This window comes from Apaloderma vittatum, unplaced genomic scaffold (genome assembly GCF_000703405.1).
Source record: "Apaloderma vittatum isolate BGI_N311 unplaced genomic scaffold, ASM70340v1 scaffold3750, whole genome shotgun sequence".
Lineage (NCBI taxonomy): Eukaryota > Metazoa > Chordata > Aves > Trogoniformes > Trogonidae > Apaloderma > Apaloderma vittatum.
This window is the reverse complement of record NW_009696019.1, coordinates 2,745-20,249: the sequence shown is the minus strand read 5'-3', so window position 1 is coordinate 20,249 and position 17,505 is coordinate 2,745. Positions and strand designations below refer to the sequence as shown.

Genomic DNA, 17,505 nt, shown 5'->3' with positions numbered 1-17,505 from the left:
GGAATGATTTATCTCAGAGACCAAAAGAAGAGTCTGAAAATCATATGTACCTTCTAGCAATCCCACATTGACACACCATCTGTGTGAATAATGGACCACAATTGTCAGTGATATTCCCCAAACTCCTGCTATCTGCTGTTAAAACAGATCTAGGGAGACCGAGATTTCTATTGTCTTTTATCCTTGAACCTATCCCCTGTTTTTTACCTACTACCTTGTTATATGAATCATTTAAATATTTTTAATGTGGTTTCTAGTTGATTATCCTGTATTTGAATAATTGTTGCAATTATATGTAACTAAATAAGGTAAATATAAGTAGTTATAATTACAATGGGCAATTATACAATTATACCAACCAATAGTGTTATAAGATCTGCATTCAAATTACCTTCACATACTGATTCAATACTGTTTTCCACTGCTATCTAAAGGTATCTAATGCACCTATATGACTGCCATCTGATGAGAATGCCTATGAAGGACTTTAGTGGATCCTATATTAAAGCAAATCAAGTGCATCTTACTTTAAAACTAACAAGAATCAAGAGTAACAGGAATGAAAACTCAAACCCAGTAATGGCTGCTCACTGAAAATCTTCTTTATTAGCTAGACCATTATCTGAATAAGTCCTGAATGCAGATAGGCTTAAATGAAATGTATCTTATAATTTATCACCAATGGGTTGAGAAAAAAAATTGCAATATGATTTAGAGCTTTGGCTATCTCTCATCACCAAATGCTTTTAAATAACACCAGTTCACTTGAGAGCTTGAGACTTGTGGCCTTCAACTAGTTAATAAAGCCTAACTTACGTACATTCCAGAGTGAGTAATATTCTGACTATTGAGTGTTCTGTTTCTTCCTAAGACTCTTCCACTCATCTCCTTCTCTTTCCCAGTACTTTAACAAGTTTTATACTTTAAAATGTATCATACCCAATTCCTACTAGACCATTATCATACACCAAATCAGAAAGCCTTAGATGTTATCTCTGAACTTAACAAAATATAGTGGCTTAAGACTTGTTTGTATTGTCATATTATTCCCAATCCATACTTATTTGATAATCATTATTAACTTTTATTTTAAAATCTAGCTTTGTTGAATCTGCCATTTGTATAAAGCAAACAACTCCATACAACTCCAAAAGAAAGTACTCTTACTACTTCTGGATATTTCTTACCTATTCCATGTAATATGTTATTTTCACAAGATGTAAATGTAATATTTAATTGCTAATGCTACTGTACAAAGAAATCTGGAGATTTAAAAAAATGAACATATGGCAATAGTGCTGCAGTATTTAAAAGTAGAAATAATTAATACAAGCTTGGTAATGACACTTAACTATGAAAAAATGTAGATGATTTCATCTTAAGTGTAAGCAAGCATAGACTGTGTTTTGGTCTTGGTAGGTCTTTGCCTTCAGCAACAAGACTGAAAATCTATTCCAGTCATGTAAGTAGGTGAAGTGCTCCATTTCATATCCGAGTGTGAAAAGCAGTGGGTGGACATGTGATTAAAATCAGAAAAGTGCTTAATAAAATTTATGTTCTGGAAGAGAACTTAACCATGCAGTTTTAAGTCAGGCTGGTCTATGCAAGTGGTCTGTGAAAACCCATTGTGACCAGATAACAGCAGCAGCCTGCTGTAAGCAGCATGCATGACATCTACAGAGGAGCTCTTCCACATGATAAATTTGACCCTAGGCAGGATGGGAATGATATTCATGCATTTAGGAATAGGTGATTAAAAAATCAGTAGAGGGAAATAAATACAAATTTCTGAGGAAAGTTCCTGAGCAGTTTAGTTGATACACGACTTTGATACATGACAAATGCTTACCTTTCTGGGTTATTAAGAGATTTAAGCTTCATCTGGAGAATTCTAAGCTTGCGTTTTGGGCCTATTAAAGTCTTTGTAGAAAAGGTCAAGGAAATTTTTGATATTTTGTCAAGGTCCTGGTAAAATCCAGTTAGTATTTTGACTCTTTTATATTGTTGAAATGTTGAAGCTTCACTAAAAAAAAATATTATTTATAGTCAGAATTTTGTTAGCTGAGTAATATTCATTATTGCTAAGTATTATTATTAAGATCAGCTATTTTGTAAGATGTACTGACTTTGAGTGTTCAGAATAACGACACCAAGAACTGGTTTCAAACAAGGAACATGCAAGGGGACCTGGGCTATTTCATAAATGGATCATTTCAGTGTGAGGGGTATCACGTCTGACACCAAGCCATATCCAGGAAGACGTACCATGGCCATTCTTACTAACTTCATTATATTTTCTTGACTTACAAGTTAACAAGTTAAAAAGTTTAGCAAACTCAGGAAATTAGTCCTATAAAGTGATAAAAAAGATTTAGAGACAAAGTACAACATACCTATTAATCTCCGATTCTACTGTGTTTCCAGCATAATCTGTAATTTTAACTGTAATGAAACCTCTCCTAACGCCTTTATTCCAGGTAGTAATATCCAGTAAGTAGTTATACACTGCAAAAAGAAATACGAAATACTAAGATTCAAAGAATGACCTCAACAGGATAGAGTTGCTATTATCACCCTGTTAAAAGCATTCACTGCTTGATGATGAAAGTAGTGACTCTTTATTTCCAAGTTACGAGCTCAAAGCACAATAGGAAGGCTATTGACAAAAATTAGCTTCTACAAATGACTACACTTCAAGTTCTGCATAATTAGTGTACCATTTCCTCTAGTTCTTATGTGGAAGGTGTTTGCATCAGAAAGCTACCATCAGAATTAGTATGAAGAGTTTGAACTGGTCTGGAAAAAAATATCATGGAATTGGAGAATGTTTTGAGTTGGAAGGGACCTTAAAGATCATCTAGTCCCAACCCTTCTGCTGTGGGAAGGGACACCTCCCACTAGCCCAGGTTGCTCAAAGCCCCATCCAGCCTGGCCTTGAACACTTTCAGGGAGGGGGCATCCACAACTTCTCCAGTCAACCTGTTGCAGCGTCTCACGACCCTCACAGTATCATGGGAGCACGTCAGCTCCCAACTTCCTTTTCACCTCAGCAGATTCCCCCTCTATTTTTTTGCCTAATTTTGAGTCTTGCAATGACTGGGGTAAGCAAGGCAGAAGGCAGGCGGAGGGTGGAAAGGGAGACAAGCTCCACGGATGGAGGAGGTGGCTGAACCCAGGTGAAACATGGCAAAACCCACCAGTCTTTTCTTAGCTCAGGAAGTAAACAAAACATCAGAAGTGGGAAAAAATAAAACAAACAAACAAAAAACCCAAACGAACAAAACCCCATAAACAGTATTAAAAAGGAACAGAAAGTCTTCAAGGTCTTTCCAGTAAAAGTCAAACCAGAAAAGATCTCATCTGGGGACAGAGCAAAACAATTCACCTTCAGGTCTCGTCAGGCTCTGCAAAGAGAGGGTATTTCAGCTATTACAGTAGCAACGCTATCACATTACTCACAGAAGTGACATGTCCAGAAAATAGCTGAGGTACATTGGCAGGGAGAGAATTGAAACAGCATGAGCACAAGCTTTATGTGTAGGCAAAGGGAGAAGTTAGCTAGGTGAGAAGATTAATGGAGTGGTAAAAGCTGAAGAGAGCCATTATCCCCATGCCTTGCTTGTCCAGCCTGAGCAGGCCCAGCAGTGCAGGTCCTCCAAGCATCTTTCCCCTAGAGAAGTCAACCTGTCAAAACCTCTGTGTGCATATCAGAAAAAATGCATGAGGAAGACTGAGAAGGAGGAGAGGAATCTGATTGCTGTCCCGTGCTTCAGCCCCTTCTCCCTCTCCCCTGGAGGGTCCATGGCCTCGGGAAAACAGGATTGGTATCTGAGGCATATTTTCCCTTAAATTTATGCTGTCATTACAATGTTTCCTTTTCTTCTCCATGTGCCTCCTATGTTTGGTAATACTTCTTCTCTCTGTTCTACCACTCCTGACCCAGAGTACTACAACTAATCTTTTCCTTCTCCAATGTACTTTTTCCATTGTCAGGATTCTGCCTGGCTGGACTTTTGGTAAATGACAAGATATTAATATGTATGAGAGTGAAAGCAAAGCTGTATTTTTCTGCTGGAAGAATGAATTGAGGAGAGAGACCTATCAGTCTGTGCAGCTTTGAAACATGGAAGAGCACAGCCCAAGCAGACAGGAGAGCAGGGGAGAACAGTGGCAGCAGGTTTGGGTTGAGCTGAAAGACCACTGAGAATAGGAGCTATTTTATGTAAAATCCATCACATCCTTGTTAACCTCTCCTTGGCCTTTTGGAGGAAACTGTGGTGTAAGTAAGTATGATTACCACTATAAAAAGAGATACTCAGTCACAAAATGTGCCAAGATGGTGGAAAAACCTAATGGGAAAACTTAATTTCACTGGAATTCCCTGTAAGCTTGTCCCCATATCTCAAGTCTAAGCACATTAAACATAGCCATTTAGAAGAGCATGCTAATGTTTGCTTAAGGTGGTACTCTGTTAATAAAAACAGAAATTGGATGAGAATCTAAACTGGACCTCTACATGGAATGGTAGATACATAAACTATTGCAGCTAAAGCCCATGCCATGAAAATTCATTCACAAAGACTATAACCCTGAAACAGTCAGCTAGGTTTTCCATCCACTGTTTTACTCCTAGGGAGACATGAAAAGCTGGAGTAGATTTCGTTGACTGTGGGGTGCTCTCCTCCTGCGGTGGAACATAGAGGGGTCTCCTCTTTTGTTCCACACCCAAGGCATGTTTGCTCTCTAGAAATGGTAGCAATGATCTAGCTTTTCCCCTGACACTTCCTTCTTCCTCTTGGCGGTCCATCCCATTACTTTTTAAAGTCACATTTCTTTCTCAGTTCATGCATTGCTTACTCTTCTGCCACAATCATTCTCCTTCTTCCTCCAGTCCGTGAACCGACACTTAGCTCATAGTTTATTACAGCATTTTACACAGCAGCTAACAATAATTTTCTACTTTTAACATGCATTCACTCCAGATCAGCTAACAAGTAACAGTCATAACATTTCACAAAGAGTTTGTTATGGACGTATTCAGTCACTCACTGCAGAATGGGTCTTGATCTGAGGTATCAAAATAAGTTTTTGTTGGTGAACTCTTTGGGATTAACAGGTTTTTCCACCTATCAGCATAATAACCTGAAATATAAAGTTTAAATATTTAATTTCAGACATTTAGCAAAATCGTGACACACATATAATTACAGAAAAGAAACTCACCCAAAGTGACAGATTTGGCTTTAAATTTCATAAATTCTCTCTGAGAAAGTAAACTGACTTGGAAAATGTAGGAACCGCATGAGTATAACAGAGTGTGGTATGCAAGTATTTCACTCTTCTAACATAACAGTATCACTAAAATTGTCATAACGTAGTAGTTGGAATCTATTTAGTCCAGAGTACAAGCTCCAAAAAATAGTCCTTATACACTCCTGCAGAGTTAGCAAATACTACTCCCCCAAAAGGTAGCCTATGTATTTGCAGAGAACAGTTACAGAACAGCTTCCCATTAGGTAAAATTTCTTCCTTTCTTTTTCATAACATTACAGTAAATATTTTTAAACCCTTTAGTCTATAATTGGGGGTATTATTTAATAAAATATTAGATGCTCTGTAAACCTAAGCTTACAGATGTAACACAGAAATAACTTTTGGTTTATACAGTTCTATGCTTATTGTCTTTGGGGCTTGATAACAGTCCTTATTTCTACAATAGCTGATCCTGTTCTTTCCTGCTTGATTTATTTACCTAGACTGGATAACAAAGACTAGTTCCATGTTGCAGACCTGCCACTGCCGGGCAGCAAGCAGGAAAGTTTGCAGCAGAAGGATGCTGCTTCTCCTCTCAGTTCCCAGATATGCCTACCATTTCCTCAGAGTTTTTACGGTTATTAAAAAAAAAAAAAAAACGTGGAAGCTGACTAGTCAAATATCTCTCTACCTCTAGCTCAGGCATTCTGTGTAAGTGCATCAGGCATGGCTAATAATCACACTGGGGAAGTCCTTGGAGTCTTTTTGCCTTACTATAAGGTCCCATTACAGCTGGGTTATATTACAAAATAGCATATAGATCTGTCTATCTATGCTTTTTCTTCAAACTTCATCTAACTAATGCAGGGTGTATATCTTAATATAAGTAAGCAAATAAGCCAAGGTATGAATTGAAAGTTAACTTCTAATTAAATATTTTAGAACTCGCATTCTTAAGAAAGCCCTACCAGCTGGGAATGCTCACACTATTGTAGCTCTCTTCAAACTATCCCCAGATCCTCTCTAAAGGCAAGAATACCTCAAACAATTAAAACTCCTCCAAATAAAAGCTTGATTCCAAAAGAAAAGCCAGAGGAATCATGAATTTGCTATAAACATGTTTACTCTTAAATAAACCCAGAGATACTCTATGTAGAATCACAGAATTACAGAATATTAGGGGTTGGAAGGGACCTCTAGAGACCATCTAGTCCAACCCCTCCTGCCAAAGCAGGATCACCTAGGGCAGGTCACACAGGAATGCACCCAGGCGGGTTTTGAAAGTCTCTAGAGAAGGAGACTCCTTAATAAGACACTGTGAAAGCCTAAAGTGATGAACTAAGTAGAAGCAGTGTCTCCATAGAAAGGAAATACACTTTAAATCCATTTCAGATTGGAAAGCACAGTAATCAAAGATTAGGATTCAGCACTTGTGTCTAGCAAAGATAGCTATAAAGCAAACCAAGCCATAAACTTTAAAATAATTTAAACAGTATGAAGTTCTGCACGTAATCAATCTCTACGGATCCCTTAATACAATACTACACATCTCTGGAGCCGCCCCAGAAAGAACTAGTTTGGATTTCCTAGAAGATCTCACTCAATCCAGTGCAGATATCATAATGCTTACCCAGCACTGGACAGGACATTGGCTGGAAAACTTCACAGTCAACACATTTTCCTCTCTTGTAATCAAAGTAAGAGTCGCAAGGATATGTTATTATGTCGCACCTGCTTTTCAAAGATGATAAGAAGAGTAAGACAGCTCTTTGATGGTCACACTTAAAATACTGAAGTCCTTCAGGAAAGAAAAATGGAAATATACAAAGAGTAAGTAATCATTTTTCTTCATGAAAGAAAAGGTGTTATCAAAGTAATTACATTTACCTGAGTCATTCTGAGTCAGCCATGCTTTTATTCTCTGGTCAGTTGACCACCAAGTGCAAAAAAATGCATGCACACACACAAGAAGAAATTGAAGATATTTTGAATATTACAGGTACAGAGAAAAGTCTACAGGGTTTTATATGTAAGAAAGAGACTACTAAATCCTATTAAATCTACAGATTCTTTTACTATAAAGCATGAGTCTAATTAAAATTTGCCTGTTACATCCTGTGCAGATTTTTGGGGGAGCAAAATTACTGTGAAAAATACTTCAGAGATTCTTCTCTTTAGTGTTTTGGGTAACAAATTCCCTCCTCTCCTAGCAAAACAAACAATGAGAATTGTACAGATGAGGATCATCCTGAGTCTTAAGGGACTCTCCCATACTCACAGACAAGGGGAAGCCCTATGCATCTGCAGCAGCTCAAATTTGTAGCGTCACTATGGAAATTAGTAATAGAAACATAGACAGACATAAACATATCCAAAAAAGCAAACAAAAACAATGACTAGCAACCTTGTTTTCATCCTAGAGCCTAAAAGACCTGTCTAAAACCAACTGGGAAGAAATTAAGACCTCAGGAAGACTTGAAAGCCTTCCTTGTCATGTGCAGGTGATCCTGTCCAAACCACTTGGACACAAACATCTTCCCCCATCCTAGTCATACATAAACACACAAAAATAATGATCACTATATGCAGATTGTATATATAATATAATAATATAATTCCATCACAACAATAATAATGGTACGGTGAAATATGTATGCTTATAGGATGATCTTTTTTTAAAAAAAATGTCAACTGTCTTTGTCATTTCTCATTTGCTGAATGGAGATGGAACAGAAAGGATACAATATTGTCAGCAGAATATGTGCAGTGTCCATTGAATTCAGTTTAACGTTTTTGATTTGATCTCAAACTGTTTTCTCACTTATTGAACACATTTTTATTTACCACCAAATACTGTCTGGGGACAACCAGGCTGATCCATTCCTCCATTTGGATAGAAATCAATGGTTCCTAAAGGCTTCTTGAAACCTAGTGCTAAAGTAAAAACATCATGAAACAAAAAAAAACATAAACAGAATTATGTGGTCAATTATTTATCATTACATTCATTACAAAATAACATGGAGGTCTTAAAGACTTTTTATATTCCTGGGGTTTCTTTGTTCTGTAAATACAACTCATAAGTTAAAATCCATGGTTTGGGGGTTTTTTTAAGAAAATTATACACATGCAAAATGCCGTACACAAATGTATGCAGATTTGTGTAAGATTCTTACTGTCACAAAATATAAAGGAAAGAACAGAAGCAACTATTTAGTGGTGTAGCTGAGGCATTATTTGAACAAAGAAATTTATGAAATTCACGTTCTCTCCAACAACCGAACCTCTTTCCCAATGTAATTTTCATTAGAGTAAGATTTTACATTTTTTGCACAACATTGGATTCTGAGCTACACTAATACAAGCAATATACCAAAGCAGAAAAATCTGTATCTGCCCTATAAAAGACCATAAGATTCAGCTCAATCTGCTCTACCTTCCTTTTTACCACACATTACCTTTATTCACATAATTGCAACATTAAAAATTTAGTATTTTACAGCTTCTTATATAAATTTTTATAGCAAAATGCTTAATTTTTAATATTAAAGAAACTGATAGAAAATACTCAAATAATGGGACAAGCGTGGAAGGTTTGAAAGGTTTACTTACAGTTCTGAGAAAAAAAATAAATTAGATTATAGCATGTATGAGGCAGACTTTACAATGTTCTTCACTTTAAGCATTGGATCCTTAGTGCAATAATGTGATACAGCTGAGATTGGATGCCTCAGAAGTTACTAATCCAGTGATAATTATGTGCTTATAACCTCTATGTTCACACACACTAGCACAGCAAAATGATGTTTAAGCTAAACTGTTTTGGAAATAGCAATATCATAAATTAATACAATAGGCACTCTTTATTCAGTGCACAGACCTGAGGGGTTTTTGGCTTTCAGAAGGAATATGCCATGAAACGGACTCATGACTATATGGTTATCTACATGCGCCTTCAGTTAGCTGTTTGACATAAAAGTTATTTCAATATTTTCAGGTTGAGTCATGAAACTTCACTCATTTGCTAATATGGCTACTCATGTCAGAACTGAACAAAACAGCCCATCATTGTTTAAGTCATTAGCAAAGTTGAGGTCCAATTTCTTAATTAATAGGGATAATAACATAGAGTATGATTTCAAAAGTTAAATGTTGTTAGAAAGCACAGGAATCCATCTAATAATACAAAATATATTTCTGCAATGGTATTTGGATATTACTGAAATAGCCTATCCCTCCTCTTTTACCTTCCTAGCTTTCCTCAAGTTGAAATAAGCAAGTGAAGGCTATGACCTTACCATCAGTATCCGAATGGATTATATCAACAAACTGTGCATCAGTATGATCCAGTCTCCTCGATGGTGGCTCTCCAGTGAATGAAGGGCCTGCTGGATCAAGACCTAAATGAAAATAACACTGGCATTACAAATGCTGCGGTCTGTTTCTACAGATATATACAAGACCATCATTTGAGCATTATTCATCAATTATCCTTTTCCTGGGATAATAATAAAAACAAAACGCAGTACAATTCTTCTCAAGTTTTCATTCTTCAATTTGCTAAGCAAAGCAAGCGTTCCTACCACAGGACTGATCAACTCATATCCTTTAATTTCTCTCTCCTTAATTAGTTGTGCTCATCTCCCTGTTCTCTGGATAAATTATAAGCCTAGGGATCAAACCAGGAGAATTAATTTTGTCCTTTTCCCTAGAAAATACCATACCTATTATGTACTTCATAAAATGAAACACACAATAGGACTACTCTCACCACTAGAACACAAGATGAAGACATCTTGGATGGAGACTATTCCAAACATCCCTCAACCATTTTATCAGCTGGGGCTGAAATTCCTTATAGAAAGCCAATTGTTATATACAATTACTTGAAATCTAGGGTTTTTACCACATTTTCACCTAAAGGTTTGGAAATCTTACACTGAATCCAGAATTCAACTATGACAAAAGAGGTCCCTGCTGAGATCCACAAAAGGCACTTCATATCAAGGAGGTGGGGATTCAGGTGGCAAAGTATTTGAAGTATAAACACTGTGTATTCTTGTTCATTTTAGGGATAGAGAATTACTGTTGTGCAGCCCAGAAGCCTGGTAATTTTCAAGATGGTAATTTCTGTCCTTCTCACGAAAGCAAAATAGTCAGCTGAGGTTTGATCTGATCCTGTTTTCTTGACAGCAAAAGCATAGACAAAGAGGAGAAAAGAAGCAGCAGCAAAGACAGAAATTACTACTGTCAAGGCAAACATTTTCCTACAGGATCCAACAGTGAGTTCTCCCCTTAGCAGCTGTTCTGAGGGTTAGCTTAGTCAGCTTTCTTCTCAACACGCTAGCTGCAGTGAGTTTTGCTCTTTCACCACAAGAAATATCCGGAGCCTCTGCACGCAAATTAGCACTGGAAACTCTGCCTTAGGAACCAGCAGCTAAACTCTGTGCGATCCCGGTCCTGAAAAAACGTACCCACATGAGGGTACTCTTGATTTTCACTGTATGCACTGCTCCCCCAGAGGACAATGCTGACAATGCAACAAGTATGAGGTAAGATTGGTTGCACCCCTGACTTAGGCTCCCTGTATAGAGAGCCCAACACACTAAAGCCTACACCAAGTTCATCTACATCGAACTGAAACTAAATCCCTCTGCCTGATTCTTGTGGTTTGATCAAGAGATTTTGAACTTCCCTTCAATGCGGCCTGATTTGCTCCATCAACTAGATAGAAAATGGGTAGCATATCATTTAACTGGCATTTGGATGTAACACTCAATATTCATTTCAGAGAGTAAACTGGTTGGAATATTTAATCTGTAATTTACATGCTGAAGGCAGATTTTCACAATTTTCTTAACTTCAGTCAGGGACACATTTTTCCCTTGTATGTTAGTAATTAATCAGTTCTCATTTGTTGATATTTCAGTGTTAGCATCTATGTAATTCGCAGCTATGACAACAATGCAAGGTACATCAGAACACATATATTGGGATTAAAAGAGTTACCTGTAATTCTGCCAAGTTTGCCATTATACTTCTGTCCAACAAAACCAGCTATATGAGCCCCAAGACTAACACCAATCATATACATGGTGTCAAGAGAAGCTCCATCTACCTATTGGGGGAAAAAAAGCAAAAAGCCATAACCATAAACACAGTTAACAGAATAGACATCAATTTAGTTTTCACTTTTTCTCAATATACTAAGTTATATCTCTAACTTCTTAACTTTGAAAACAAATGGAAATGACAAAATTCCTTTTGTCATATTATACTAAACAGTGTAGTAATAAGGAAATTCTTTGACTAGAAAAATGTAAAAAGGAAGTTGAGTCACATTTCTTCTCAACTGTCACACTAGTTAAAAGGGGAGCATGAGAGAGAAGACATCAGATACAAGAAAGATGAACCAAAACTACACACTAGGAAAAAAGAAAACAAAAATTGCCCCCTGCCTTCTCCTTCCGATAAAGTAAAAACATAATAGCATTAACAAAGACCTACGCCACAGAACTGCTGAATAATGGTGACAAATTGCCAAATGCACACCTGCAGGAAAGCCTCAAGATGCTCATTCTACAGGACAAGCAGTATTAAATATAACCCACAAACTACAGAAGAACCCTGAAATAATATCAGCAGATCTGTTAGAATCTGCAAAGCACCGGGATGATATCTGAGATCTGAAATATAAATATGTCTTGGAATGAATTACCAAAGGCCTCACAACAGCTTGCAAGTGTGAAAAATAGCTGGGGGACACAACACTCCCCACTCCATCACTTTGACTACTGGAACATCGGGATTAAACAAGACTCTCTCAAGCATGCCTTGTAGTCATTGCTTGGTCAGGCAGATGTGTAACCATCAATAAACCAAATATCAGCATAAAAAAATTTGCAAATTACACCTTTTTAACCCATTCTGTATTGTTCTCATAGTACTATTTTATTTTTCTATTCCATAATAATAAATGTACTGTTATAATTACAAATTGTTTTCACTATCTCTAGTCCCAGAGGGAAGATTCTGATAGGCTTTCTCTTCTTTCACCTCAGCCTTTCTCAAAATGCTGGGTTTTTATCTCGAATTCCACAGGAATATTTCCATATTGCACAGAATTCAAAATTTCTGAGAAAGGCTAGGGAAAAAAAGTGACAAAAATACAAGAAAAGTCGAGGGACAAATCTAACAATGGCATAAATGAGATGATAGCATGTTCTGTTCATTTGATTATGCAATAAATCTAAAGCCCAGGTAAGACTACTGACATCAACAATTGTTTCAGCAACTCCCTCTAGGATAAATAAATTTATATAATTTTGGAATAAATATTTATATCTCTGTTAGTGATTTATTTTTCATTTAAAATCTTTAATTATAGTAGTTTAATAGTGAAAAGATCAGTGTCATGTGTTTGCAAAATTTTAATGCCGCATACTCCTTGAAAATCTCTCGTTTCACCTTCCTGCTGGTACATTCACTCTGTGCAGAAGAACTAAAATTTCCAGCTGGACAAAGAAATCCAATGCACTCTTAGACATACTTCTATGAAAGTGAAATAAGAACTCAGGTAGAGATAAAGATATGCAGTAATAAGTGCATGCAAAGTTAGTAAATACTTTGGAAAAGAAATGTCATTTGATATTGTTCACTGGGTTTCTTTTTAGATACATTTTAAATATTCGTTCTCACTCAAACTATGCTATTTTTACTTACACAGAATAGACACAACTCTTTGCCTTACCAGCATCTGATCAACATAGGTTTTCAGTATTTCTGCAACTTTTCTGCAGTTTTCAACAGCAGTTATATAATTCACAGTTGTAGCACCACGATTCCAATCAACTATAATGAGATTAATATCCTCTGAAGTCAATAAAAGCTCCTTCATGTCACCTAGCCATGCTGGTGGAGATCCTGTTGGTCTGAAGCCATGGATAACAAAAACTATTTTCTTGGAGGTATTAAGGTATTCAGATGCAGTAACATTGTGTTCAATGAGTCTCTCAGAACAATTTGAATTTTCTCTTGTGTATAGCAGTAGCTGGACTTGGAGTTCTGTTCCAGATAAAGCATTGCCTATGTTAAGATCTGTAAATTCAGGACATTTATTCTCCTCATCTGAAAAAGATGAAAATGTTAAACAGTCATTTGACAAGTCAGACCACCTGAAAAATCACCTCTTCACTTTTCTTTCTACAACTTTCCAGTAAAAGTGAAGAACTTCCATTTTATTCACTCCAGACCTTTGGAATGATGCGCTAGAGCATGCACTGAACAGCAAGGAGACACAGTTTAACGTCTCTGTAGATACCACTATGCTTCCCTGAACTCTGAGCCTTTCTAATTGTTCCTGAAGTGTACATTTTCTCCATAAAAAATACAATTTAGTAGTCAATATTGACAAGATCCTTTGCTTAAACACCAAATTTAGGATCTCAGAATTTTTTCACAACTAGTGTATGTTGTATAAACAGGAAGATCACTGTGGTTGTTTGTTCCTCTTTCAGCCAGGGTATGAAAGTTACAAATCCCCAGGCCTTACGGTTTGATCTGGCAATAAGAAACAGTTGCCTGACAGTGTAAGACGACCCAGAACCCTTCCCTAGTTTGGGATCACCATAAGGACACCAAGAAACAAAGAAAGAAGAAACAAAGGCTTCTGTTCCGAGTTTGAAAAAACAAGAATCTATTACATCAATGTACATAATTGCACAAAAAATCCCATAGTATTTAGCATTTCTGTACCAAAACAGTTATGGTATACAAGGTTAGGCTGTAGATCAGTCAGGATCAACAAAAGGATGGAGATTTTCAGAAAAGTCTAAAAAGATTTAATTTTTCCCCTGTATGCTTATCAACGTCAAAAGTCAATGCTTTGCATCCGTAGATTGCCCAGTGGTAACTACCTCTAGGCCAGACCATGTACCTGCAACGACTAGATTAGTCAGTTCTGGACTGGACATCACAAAACATAATGGCTATTTCCAAAGTGGAGTAGGTTTGAAGTTACAGTGTTGAAGGGCCTGAAAAATTCTGTTTCAGATCATCCAGACAAAAGTTTCATGTCTATCATCACCTTATGACAATAGCTATAATTATTGTATCTAGGAAAACTTAAAACTACCTATATTTCAAAGTAAATATCACCCTTCTCATTTAGACACTGTAGAATTTAAGTAACTTTTGCTGAGATTACTGGACAGCTTATTAACTAACTACAGATACAAGAAGGCATATTAGTTTCATTGCTAAGACTTATCCAAGATAAAGATATGAAATTAAGAGATGTTCATCCACAGTTGTCTTGAACTTAATGAAAATAATATTCAAGAGCCTGGTAAAACATCATACATGTGACACGATACTGAGATGTTAATAGAATGTATCACATTTAATCTCTCACTTTCATCTAACTATACAAAGCTAAATGATTATAAACAGGCACTTGATTACATTTCTGCTATTCAGATTCAAAGCTACATGAAACTCTTTCATTTTTGTCTAATACTATTCTTAAATCCAAGTTTAATCACTGATCCTTATAATTGACTCCTACATATCTAACATATAAAAGACTCATGCCAAGACATTGTTGAAGTGCCTCTCTATATCCATTTAAATGTTTTTATTTCTTATCACTTGTTTGGTAGAAATAAGAATTAACTCTTCTAAAGCCAGTGGAATGAGAGTGACAGAAGACAGAGACACAGTCTGGTCCATGGAAGTGAGAGATCTATCACAAGGAAATTACTTTAACTGACAAAACCTATTTACCAGCTGGCAAATATCAAAGGGAAAGAACTCATTTACTTATGCCTGTGAAATGACAGCAGTTATTCTTTGAAAAGTAAATAGAGAAAAAAAAAAGATTATGTCTTTGTTGTGGAATTAGTTAAGTACTATAAGGAGATTTATAGAATTAATACTTTGGATTGTTTAGCAAGGAGTCACTGAGGGGAGGTTTTTCAAACTCCTCTTTCTGAATGAGTACTGGAAGGAATACCCAGCTGCCCTCTGTACACACTGGTGAGAGTACTCACATACATTCTTTTGTACAGTCAGAAAACACAGACAGGCATGGGGCAGTTACATATGTAGTTTAACTCAATTAATACACAGTTTTAACTTTCCTGTCTACATTTGTAAGCATTGCAAATGTCTCCTGTGGTCAAAAAAGGGAAAATCTTAAGTGCACGCTGACTTTTTTGTAACCAAATTTTGCTGTTATGCTATGCACAACACATAACCTGAAAACCTGTCAACCTATCAAATCAGAAATAAGCAATAAACTTACCTTAATATGTTAGAACTATTTCACAATTACCGCCTTACTTTGTACAAAGTGCACACACCTGAGTGTGTCTCTGTACAAAGTACAGCCAGAGATAAAGTATCAGGCTTTGTTTTATTTACCTTAAAGTGAAAACCTACATCTTGATTTTAAAGTGCTCAAATTTTCTTTACTAATGGTCTGCACCATTACGCATAATTCACAAGCTTTAGTGTTTTGGCCAAATTAAATTAAGGAATATTAGTTTTCTATGCTTGAATAAAGCCAAGAGACGACATTGCAAAAAATAAACCATAATGGTTCTTACCTGATCTCACCCAGTATATCAAACAGATGACGAAACACAATTTCAGCATGTTTAAATGAAGAAAAGCAATATGTAATATCCACAGAAAAGTGGGAAATCTAGTGCCTTCTTATAGTATGCTAGATTTCTAACCTAACTGAATGCCACTAATGAAGTCATATGTAGAGTAGGAAGCAGAAAGCAAAACTTTCAAGCTTCTGCAATTCATGACTCCTCCTATTGAATGACTTCAGTAGGTAGGGTGGTTTCTGGTCTTTAAGCGTTAGGACTGAGTTTTAATCTATTCCCCTCTCTCTTTGGCTATCAGCAGCTTTACACGTAAGCAATCAGGGTTATATATTACTGACAACTCTGTTACTCATATGGAATGCAAGAAGTAGAGTAATGAGAGGTACATCACGTTACAGACCCACTGTGTGTTTTTTTATGTCACTCAACTTCAATTAGAGGCATTGAGATGCGAATATAATGCATATAGCGTCAATTTGGCTCTTTCCGTTCTCTACTTTTTAACATAGAAAATTGTTACAAGAAAAGCTTAGCACATCGACACAACCACCAGTTAGGCAGTCTCAGCACACACTCAGTGTGCAGTACGCATTCGAAGACAAGTTAAAGCATGGAGATCTCAACACCACTGGAAATGAACTGGTAACAGCCCCAGTAAAATATCTGCCATGCTTATCCAAGAGCCAATCATCTGATCTTACAAGAACATCTTACATACATACTTTACATATACCTAATGGCAGTAGCTGTGAATGTATCCACACTTGTTCTTTGATACATGAATGTGAAAAAGGAAATTTTAACTTCTCTCTTGAAATGAAAACCAACAAGCCCAGCTCACACATAAGTAAAGTACTGTGCTATTCATGTCAATATAATGACCCATGAAAACAGTTTTAAAACCCTCTGAAATCAGTCTCAGGGAAGGACTGCTTTCCTTAATCAATGTCCAGAAAGTTTTGTGGGATTAATCAGGATGTTGAACTAGTGTTTGTTGGACTCACCTCTCTGTCATATGACAAGTGAACTTCGTTCGCCAACAGTACCACTTATGCCACTTGGACATTCATAAGTCATAAATACTGTTACTGTTTACACTGTGGTTTCTACTGTCATCCCACTGTCAGGTAAATTCCTCAAGGTGACTCTGAGTTTCAGGCATTCTGTCACAGAGATGAGAGACCCTTGAAGTTCAGCTACTGCCCACCCTGCTTCACTGCATATTATGTCCATCGCTTTTCTCATAAGGATACATTTGCACTGAAATTCAGAGTTTCCTGCTCTGAAAGCAACTTAAGCAAACCAGCAGAGGATGCCAGCACTGCCTCATCAGGGCTTTGACCGTCCCCCCACAGCACTCAGGACCACTGGGAGCAGTATCTTCCGAACGAACCCTGATGCTTTTGGGGGAGCCCACAGTCTGTTAGCTATCAAAAACCACTCAAGACTGGCCAAGTATTCAGGTTGAAAAAAAGACACAAAAACTTCCTTTTATTACAGTACAAGATTACTATGGTTTATGGGTAACAGAATGGCCAGTTTACCCTCAAAATCTTCTGACAAAACAGCAGCTAAAAACATTACAACACAGTTTTCAAGATTAAGATCGAATTCTCACTCAAGACTTCATATCTTG

General features: G+C 36.8%; 1 protein-coding gene across 1 annotated transcript in view; it reads right to left on the bottom strand.

Moving 5' to 3' along the window:
- The window catches only part of LOC104276705 (lipase member H-like), an 18,056-nt gene extending 2,121 nt beyond the window's left edge, over window positions 1-15,935 (bottom strand). The window contains exons 1-9 of the mRNA XM_009873127.1: window positions 15,861-15,935; window positions 13,004-13,380; window positions 11,263-11,371; window positions 9,552-9,653; window positions 8,098-8,187; window positions 6,884-7,051; window positions 5,050-5,142; window positions 2,394-2,505; window positions 1,850-2,023 (exon numbers count right to left, since the gene is read on the bottom strand). Coding sequence (XP_009871429.1) covers window positions 1,850-2,023; window positions 2,394-2,505; window positions 5,050-5,142; window positions 6,884-7,051; window positions 8,098-8,187; window positions 9,552-9,653; window positions 11,263-11,371; window positions 13,004-13,380; window positions 15,861-15,909 — 1,274 coding nt within the window. The 5' untranslated portion in view covers window positions 15,910-15,935. The remainder of the gene's footprint in view (window positions 1-1,849; window positions 2,024-2,393; window positions 2,506-5,049; window positions 5,143-6,883; window positions 7,052-8,097; window positions 8,188-9,551; window positions 9,654-11,262; window positions 11,372-13,003; window positions 13,381-15,860) is intronic.
- Window positions 15,936-17,505: the final 1,570 nt, after the last annotated feature.